Source organism: Oncorhynchus clarkii, chromosome 22, assembly GCF_045791955.1.
Source record: "Oncorhynchus clarkii lewisi isolate Uvic-CL-2024 chromosome 22, UVic_Ocla_1.0, whole genome shotgun sequence".
Taxonomy (NCBI): Eukaryota; Metazoa; Chordata; class Actinopteri; order Salmoniformes; family Salmonidae; genus Oncorhynchus; species Oncorhynchus clarkii.
Window position 1 is genome coordinate 1,878,646 of NC_092168.1, and position 9,741 is coordinate 1,888,386.

The window sequence follows — 9,741 nt, forward strand, 5'->3', positions numbered from 1 at the left end:
TCAAGTTAATTTAAAACATTTGTCTGGTCATTGAAGAAAAACGTGTCCAGTCATGTGGAAATGCAACAAAGAATCTGCTTGAAACTAGATTTTGCAATCGGTATAAAATCTGACCATGACATCATATTTTCAACCAAAATGTTGCGTAAAACTTCCCGACATGCTTGGACTTCTCCACACAAATTAATTGAGCTGTAGCCAGATCAATGTTTGGACATACTGTACTACACGTGTGTTGAAATAATGGCCTTTTTGGTATGAGATATTAACCATTGTAGATTAAAAAAGAATGAACAAGTTAGATAATTTCAGTCTTTGAACAGGATTGCCATCTCTTTCTATTGAAATTACTTACATTTTCCTTGTGCTGGACATGTGGCTCTATTGTCATTTTCTGTGGTACATTTACACTGCCACTATCTGGAAATGCTATGAAACAGCAGCTCAAAAGAAGAGAATACTTGTAATTTCCTGTATTATAGCGCCCCCCCATTTTGTTTAGCATTTTTAAATGGTTACTTTGAGGAGATTAAGATAATGTTTTGTCATGACAGAAGAATCTATGAACAATGTACTGTAGCTATGATACAACACCACAACCGAAGGCCTAAGAACAAAGACCCTCTAACCTTTTACTGACTTCCACCACTGTTTCCTGTTCGAGATGACAGACGATTTATGCTGACTTTCCTGTTAAGCCTTTATGAAGCTATACTATGCGACCAATGGTATGTGGACACCTGCTCGTAGAACATCTCATTCCAAAATCATGGGCATTAATATGATATAACAGCCCCCACTCTTCTGAGAGGGCTTTCCACTAGATGTTGGTACTTCGCTTCCATTCAGCCACAAGAGTGAGGTCGGGCACTAATGTTGGGCGATTAGGCCTGGCTCTCAGTCGGCGTTCCAATTCATCCCAATAGTGTTTGATGGGGTTGACGTCAGGACTCTGTGCAGGCCAGTAAAATTATTTCACACCAACCTCGACAAACTATTTCTGTATGGACCTCGCTTTATTCACAGGGGTGCTGAAACAGGAAAGGGCCTTCCCCAAACTGTTGCCACTAAGTTGGAAGCACAGAATCGTCTACAATGTCATTGTATGCTGTAACTTTAAAATGTCCCTTCTCTGGAACTAAGGAGGCCTAGCCCGAACCATGAAAACACCGCCAGACCATTATTCCTCCTCCACCAAACTTTACAGTTGGCACGACGCATTTGGGCAGGTAGCGTTCACCTGGCATCCGCCAAACCCAGATTCGTCCATCGGACTGCGTGATGGTAAAGCGTGATCCATCACTCCAGAGAACGCATTTCCACTGCTCCAGTCCAATGGCGGTGCGATTAACACAACTCCAGCCGACACTTGGCATTGCAGATGGTGATTTTAGGCTTGTGTGCGGCTGCTCGGCCAAGAAAACCAATTTCATTAAGCTCCCGAAGAACAGTTATTGTGCTGAAGTTGCTTGCAGAGGCAGTTTGGAACTTGTTAGTGAGTGTTGCAACTGAGGACAGATTATTTTTACGTGTAACGCGCTTCAGCACTCGGTGGTCCTCTTCTGTGAGCTTGTGTGGCCTAGAACTTTGCAGCTCAGCCGTTGTTGCTCCTAAACATTTCCAATTCAAAATAACAGCACTTACAGTTGACCGGGGCAGCTCTAGCAAGGCAGAAATGTTACGAACTGACTTGTTGGAAATGTGGCATCCTATGACCGTGCCACATTGAAAGTCACTGAGCTCTTCATTAAGGCCATTCTACTGCCAATGTTTGTCTATGGAGATTGCATGGTTGTGTGCTTGATTTTATAGACCTGTCAGCAACGGGTGTGGCTGAAATAGCCAAATCCATTAATTTGAAGGGGTGTCCACATACGTTTGTGTATATAGTGTATAATACACACACTCTTACTGTCCTTTTCCAGTGATCAAATTCAGTAGTTCCGCACATGTTAGATTTGAAATGGAGATGGTTAGGATAACCAGATTGACACCTCCCTGTCTCATGTGATGTGTACCAAGGTTATTATAGTTTTGTGTTACTGTATTTGATTTTTTAAGATTGAAGATTTAGATTTAGATTCAGTTTAGTTAGTTAGTTAGTTTTCAAATATGATTCACTAGTTCTTATTTAGTTTCAGTTTTTGTTTTGGTATTGGGGACAGAAAGTTGCCTTTGTGTGGTAGGCTAGGAGACGTTAGTGTTTTTTGGGATGTAACTTCTTGCCACTGTGGAGCACTAAAGCATAAGGTGATGGGTCAGGTCACAGGTTAGGTTGAAAGGTAGACTCAGCCAGATGACGTAGATGCAGGAAGTAAACACTAGTAGTGGGTCAATTTCTGCAACAACCAGGAGCATTGAAGCACGAGGCTAAACTTCTCAACTGTTTTGGTCCCATAGCTATCACATTGTAGCAGCGTGAAGTGCACCCGTGTACACTCATAGATACTGTGTGACTGTCTGAGGACAAAGTATCAAGCTCATCTTAATGGGCGCATTCCTCTGCTCAGATGTTCCTGACGTGTGCCAGATCTTACAATGCCCGGATAGTCATTTTACATATCAGCTAACCACATCATGGTGGTGCGTCAACCAATGGTTGTGTGCCATGTCATCAACTGTGCAGTAAGGTACCAGACTGCTATACCATGTGATGTGGTTTGCTGATAATTAAAACACATCTGAGTAGAGTAACACTACCGACATGTTATTGCAACCATTGGATGACTTATGCAACGTCTGAGCAGGGAAATGCGACCAATATCTGTGGTGCTACTCATGGCAACGTCATCTCGCTGAGTATACCTTTAAATACAAGTCAATGTCAATGTGACCAGCCAGATTCAGAAGCTTGAAAACCACATATGAAATAAAAGTTTGAAAACCCTGTTAGATTTTTTCCCAAAATGTAGAAAAACATATATATGGTACATAAACTGATCATAATTCCCAGTATAGTTTTACTTTTTCAAACAGGTTTGTTAATTATTTTATTTCACTTTAATACATATTTTTTTCATGATTCGTTTTTATTTTAGTTTCAGTTTTAGTTTACTCTAATAACCTTGATGTGTACATTTGCTGTATAGTAGTCTCAGGGTAATTCAATTAGTCTTGACTATTCCGAGATGTTTATGGTAAAACAATGCTCCCGTACAGCGAGTGTGGATTCAAATCTGTTTTTTTAATGAGTTGAACATGAAGCCCACAGCGAACACACACACAAGGATATAATGAAATGTTATAAGTAAATCTATGGCCTACTTCTTAGAAGAAAGCACAAAACATGCATGATTCTTGTGTTTCTCACACACACTGTATATGTGACAACATGTAAGTAAAACAATTATGGTTCTTATATTATGCCTTTGTATTAATGTGGACTATTTCTTAGAAGACATGTTTCAGGTGTACCCATATACGAATCATTATATTATTCATATAGATCCTTACCATATGGGTCAATTTAGTTAGGTTTGACACACCATGCCAAGTGAAGTCATTTGGATGCTATCACTTTCCATTTTGGGAAGAGTAGTCCTTTGCAGGTGAGTTTATGTATCTGGCCTGTACCCAGTCTTCCGCCATGACCCTTAACCCCAATTCCAACCCATAATTTCAAATGTAAATGGTGACTAAGTTACTGAATCACCAGTCTGAACACACCTGAACACACCTGTATACTTTACTCAGTGTTAGAACACTCTGCCAGCAGTGGAGGCTCCTCAGAGGAGGAAGGGAAGGACCATCCTCCTCAACAAATTTCATGAAAATAAAAATAAATGAAACATTAAACAGTTATCCTTTTTAGATAAAACTATACAAAATATATTCACGTCACCAAATAATTTATGAAAACACTGTTAGCGGTTATGATATGACATTTTGGCTCGGGAAGGTTTTTTCGCCTGGTCATAGACAGCTGATGCAAAGGTCTACAGTAGCCTCAACAGCACTCTCTGGAGTAGCACCATGGTGTAGCCAGAGGACAGCTAGTTTCCGTCCTCCTCTGGGTACATTGACTTCAATACAAAGCCTAGGAGGCTCATGGTTCTCACCCCCTTCCATAGACCTACACAGTAATTATGAACTTCCGGAGGACTGTCTCCAACCTATCAGAGCTCTTGCAGCATGAACTGACATGTTGTTCACCTAATCAAAGGATCAGTGAATGAATCTAGTACTGAAAGCATAAGCTACAACTAGCTAGCACTGCAGTACATACTATGTGGTGAGTAGTTAACTCAAAGAGAAAGAAAGACAATAGTTTAACAATTTTGAACACATTAATTTCTTTAAAAATAAAGGAGAAGCAAGTTTGCTGACTTTACACCATACTGCATGATTGTAGAGGGTTTACTAACATGTTAGTTGTAGTAGCTACGTTGACTATGACGTTAGCTAATATGGTGACAACGATGTAGCTGTGTGTAGCGGTTATGATATGACATTTTGGCTTGGGAAGGTTTTTTCGCCTGGTCACAGACAGCTGATGTGTTGTGTTGTGCTCATGCTGTTTGTATGTGGCTGCTGTGAAGTGAACTGTGTTTGCGTGTGATCAGGGGTATATTCCTTCTGCCAATTCTGTTGAAAAAAAATTCTTAAACAGAAGCAAACGGAACGAAATGGGGAAAAACATACCTGCAACTGTTGGACTAATGATTACACCATAGATCAGCTAGATGTGGGCAGGAATATGCAAGACGGTATTGAATGTGTCACTGTCTGCCACCTTGATAACTAAAATCTTTCCCTCGACCTGTGGTTGTAAACTTTAATTCATGGGCTAGGCTGTACCAACCTCCTGAAAGGGAAATGTGAGTATCATGTAGTAGCCGAAACCTATCGATGTTACATTGAGCTGGGTGTATGGAATATGAATGACAATCATCCAATATGCTGTGATAGAAATAAGGCCATGCTCATAAAAAAAATGTATTGTCCTCCCTCATAATAAATGTCACCGACCACCACTGTCTGCCAGGTATGCATCTGTTAAGTCCCTGGGTCACCTTCTTTTGCACAGTTGAGTTTGGTTTCCGCCTTTAGATCATGGCGCTGGTCAAGTTACTGAGCGACCTCACACTCCCTGTGTGTGTGCGTCTGCTCTTCCTCCGTACGCTACGCAGGTAGTTCCTGTACAGAATCACACTGATCACTCTATCTTGGAACTGCTTGGATACAATGTAGTAAAGAATAATGTCCAGAACTGTACTCAGATTCATCAGGAATGTTGTAAAGGCCCCCCACGTGCTGTAGTTCGAACCATCACCACCATCCAGCAACAGAACCACCAAACAAACGTGGAAGGGCACGAAACACACCAGCACCTGGACGATGAGCGTGATGATGATCCTGATGGACTTCTGCTTGACCTTGGGTTTGAGCTTGGAAGTCCGTCCGTGGACGAGATTATCCACGATGACCACATAGCAACCAATCATGATACAGGTCGGCACCAGGAAGAAGAAGGCCAGGCGTGTGAAGTGGACGGGGTTGTCCGTTCGCAGGTGGATGATGTCACGCATCTTGATGCAGGTGGTGAAGTTGGAGGAGCGATCCGGGTCGTGGTCTGGGAAGAGCAAGGGGACAGTGCTACCCAGGGTCATGATCCACACCCCGATGCATGCTACCAGGGCTTTGGGGATGTTCTTGAGCTCCTTGCTGTGTTTGGGCTGGATGATGGCCACGTAGCGGTCAGTGCTGATCAGGGCGAAGAGCCACAGGGCCATGCAGGGGTAGAAGACAGTCAGAGCCGCGCTGACCCGACAGAAGATGTCTCCAAACGGCCAGTAGTCCTGGCCATAGTAAACCATCCGGAAGGGGAGAAGGATGATAAAGACGAGATCCACTATGGCCACGTTGATCATGTAGACCGAGACGGAGTTCCTCCTCTTGGTGGTCAAGGCAAATACCCATAATGCGGTGACGTTGACCACTATGCCAATGGTGAAGATGACACAGTAGAAGACCAGGCCTGCGATGCGGTATTCTGTAGGGACCTGTTCCACTGAGCGGGCTGAGCTGTACTCCATGGTTATATTAGATGTGTTCAGGTCCACTACTGTAGATAAGTTCTGATTCACTCCCATGATGCTTCTAACTACCCTGTGAAATGGTACTGCTGAAAAAGAGCACATGATAAGTAAATAGATGAACATGAACACATACAGATTTTGTAGTTTTATTTAACAACTAGGACGCCAATAGAAGACAGGAAAGGTTGGGATTCAGAAGGAGAGTGGGTCGGATTCGAACCCTTGGTAACTCTGGTATGCATGTGCCATGCTCAGTGGCACAAACCACTAGACCAAATAAGTCACATGATAAAATAAATGTGGCAATAATCGTATGATATGTCTGCTGACTTATACTGTCTGCAGAAAAATAACACATGAAATATCATGAAATTGGTTTCTTTGGGAAAGTATCTTATAAGGATGTATTTAATGTGATTAGCTTTTCATTAATATTTATCGTTTTAACATGGTCAAACCATTCCTTAATTTTTCTTCTTCAAAAGAGCATTGAATAGGCCTGGTCAAACCATAGTGTTAAAGAAGGTGAGCTGGTTGTCGTCAGGGCCAGAGTACTGCATTTGGGGCCTCGGGGTACCAGTTGAAACCAGTTGAAATCGTCAACCATGTTACAGGCAACTCTGTCACTTTTATAGTCACTTTTCTTAATTTAACCTCTTGAGATGGGAACATCTTTTGTTATGAAGTTGAACATGTGCTCTTTATGGCAAAATGTAAAAATTTGTTGAAATAAATAGTTCAAAATTGCACTACCATAAAAGCTGTGCACCTGCAGTATCAACAGTAGATGAAGAGGAAGGTGACAATTTTACTGTACAATTGTCTTACTGTAATCATGTGTATGTCTTACAGTTACAGATACAGAGCATAGAGACAGACATCCATGTGACATTGAGCCCTGTTTCCCTTTTAACAAGCTTACGAGATAAAGGTTTTGAAGGGTTTTGGGTCTTGAATCAGAGCAGAAAAGGAGAAGAGAGTACAAGAGATAAAGAAGTGAAAGTACAGTAGTTGATGGGAGTCTTTTGGTTACCTTGACTGGAAAACCCTTCGTGACCATTTACTGTAAATGGGTTAGGAACCCTCTCTCACTTAAAGAGATTATCCAGGACTTTCATATATTTTTTAGCCAGTAGTTCTGAAAGGAGATGCATGTATAAACTACACATAGAAACATCCAGCCCAAAGCGGAATCTTTTAGAAAATACTTAGGCCTAGATTCAATCAGATCAAGCGTTAACCGGCAATAGTAGACACCCGCATAGCAGATGTTTTGGCATGTCGGTGGTGGAACTGCCTTGAAGCCGTCAATTTGGTGAGTAGCTGCTCTTGTGCGTTGTTACGAAGTCACACCGGACCCACTTTCTTTAGAAGTTCAGAGCAAGAACGTTTAGGCTATAAAAAAAAAAATTAGACCCACATTGAAAAATCATTCAACAAAATAATGAGGATTTCTATCATCCAAATCAAGGTGTAGATTACATCTCACATTCCATTGTTCAAACTTGTAAACATAGGATTTCTGTTAATGTGACTCCGCTTTAGGTAAACTGCATGGAGCCACTTGTGGATTTGACAGCTCTAACACAGTTCTGCTAAAACAACTACTATGCAGATGTTGGCTAAAGTGAATCTGATTTGAATAGAGCCCTAATTATTTGCCAAATTCCAGAGCATCTCTTTAACTTCCCTTTGAGTTTGAAGATATATCTGTAAATTGAGCTGGTGTCGAGAATGAATGCTTAGTAGAACAAAATAACAAAAGTCTGATTATTACGACAATAATCATATCATATTATTGCATGTTATATTATTCAACTGTAATTATACTTTTATGTATCAAGATTTCACTCAGTGTGGTTTAATCTGAGACAAAATCGAGAAACAGATGCTTCTCCCTATAATTATATGTGTGTTTGATCAACCAATACTTTCTGTTTATCTATTTAAAACATACCCAAAAAGTACCATTTAATCTTAAAACTAAATGTAGTTCATTTCTTCAGATGAGATTAGCTAGATCTAAATAGCGATGGAAGCTCAGTAAAAGTTCAGGTACATACCTCATTTATTTGCATCATGTCCTCTCTCTCTCTCTCAGCATTCTACCAGAGGCCTCACAAGCACTTCAAGACACTTGTGAAACGATGAGGCATGCAGCCATATCTCTCTCTCTCTCTTTCTGTCTCTCTCTCTTGGAGTGTTGAGCTCAACACACAAAGGGGGAAGTGAAAACAGTGCTATTTCAGAAGTACCATTTTATTGGTTGCTACAGTGCGACAGTGTAAAACCCCCTTCACTTCCTGTGTTGTATTGTTTTCACTGTTGATATACACTCTTAGAAAAAAGTGTTCCAAAAGGTTTTTTTTCGGCCGCCCCCATAGGAGCACCCTTTGAAGAACCCTTTTTGGTTCTAGGTGGAACCATTTTTGGTTCCAGGTAGAACTATTTTGTGGAAAGGGTTTAACATGGAACTCAAAAGGGTTCTATAGGGTTCTCCTATGGGAGCAGCTGAAGAACCGTTTTAGGCTCTAGATAGCATCTTTTTAAAAAAGAGTTTAGCAGTTAACTATGGAAGAAACACTAGAAAGTGATATGCACTTCCCAAACTTTAGTTAACCAGTGCTGGACAAAAAGTATACTTAGATACAGAGATTATATTCCCGCACATTATTGCTGTGTGTGCGGCCTCTCTTTTCTTTATCAGGGAACTCAAGAAAGATCTACAGCTTCAATCTGCAATTAGACACCCTTAAAGAAAATGATGTGCGATTAGAAGTGGGTAGTGCTTTTAGCAGGCGGAGAAGATGGCAGATTTAGGGAGAGTTATTGATTGGAAAAGTGGGGTCTGTCACAGCGCATTAGCTCATGGGGGAGTAATCCGCAGCAGATTGCCACCAGAAGCATATGCTGCTGGAGAGAAGTAATTAAAAACAGGATGTTGAGGTAGTCGCCATATAAACAGGAAATAAGAACGGGTGGTAATACACTTTACGCTGACGCCGGGAGATGGTTTTTACCACGGCTTTTTAATGAATGCAAACTGTCTGCGCACCTTGAGTGAGATTCCTCAAGGTCAAGGATGGACCGGGACATGAAAACATAGCAGGGTATGGTGTGTGTGTGTGTGTGTGTGTGTGTGTGTGTGTGTGTGTGTGTGTGTGTGTGTGTGTGTGTGTGTGTGTGTGTGTGTGTGTGTGTGTGTGTGTGTGTGTGTGTGTGTGTGTGTGTGTGTGTGTGTGTAAATAAGATTTTTATGATCAAGCTTTAGTGGATTACAAAGTGGACACAGCAAATCACAAGTCTTGAGGGTCATAAGGGCTGACTTGTTCTCCCCATGCAGACTCGTCTCTTCCATTATCATCATAGATCATCTCCGTCACTGAGGATTTGAGACACAATGGAGAGAAGCATCTGTAACACTTTCCCACACTATGTGACGTTTCCTACACTCAAGAAAACTATGCTGCACCATGTGGCTGCTGAACCATGTGGCTGCTGCACCATGTGGCTGCTGAACCATGTGGCTGCTGAACCATGTGGCTGCTGAACCATGTGGCTGCTGAACCATGTGGCTGCTGCACCATGTGGCTGCTGCACCATGTGGCTGCTGAACCATGTGGCTGCTGAACCATGTGGCTGCTGAACCATGTGGCTGCTGAACCATGTGGCTGCTGCTGCACCATGTGGCTGCTGCTGCACC

General features: G+C 41.8%; 1 protein-coding gene across 6 annotated transcripts; it reads right to left on the minus strand.

Moving 5' to 3' along the window:
* Window positions 1–2,958: 2,958 nt before the first annotated feature.
* Window positions 2,959–8,256, minus strand: LOC139380271 (G protein-coupled receptor 18). 6 transcript variants are annotated; one of them, XM_071122828.1, is made up of 4 exons: window positions 8,102–8,222; window positions 7,280–7,433; window positions 7,072–7,176; window positions 2,978–6,121 (listed from the first exon to the last, which is right to left on the minus strand). In XM_071122828.1, exon 4 carries the CDS (start codon window positions 6,090–6,092, stop codon window positions 5,046–5,048), a length of 1,047 nt encoding a protein of 348 aa, XP_070978929.1. In that variant the 5' UTR covers window positions 6,093–6,121; window positions 7,072–7,176; window positions 7,280–7,433; window positions 8,102–8,222; the 3' UTR covers window positions 2,978–5,045. The 6 variants fall into 6 exon arrangements, with proteins under 6 accessions (XP_070978925.1, XP_070978929.1, XP_070978926.1 ...); XM_071122827.1 differs by having other exon boundaries at window positions 3,017–6,124; window positions 7,296–7,433; XM_071122826.1 differs by having other exon boundaries at window positions 3,017–6,124.
* Window positions 8,257–9,741: the final 1,485 nt, after the last annotated feature.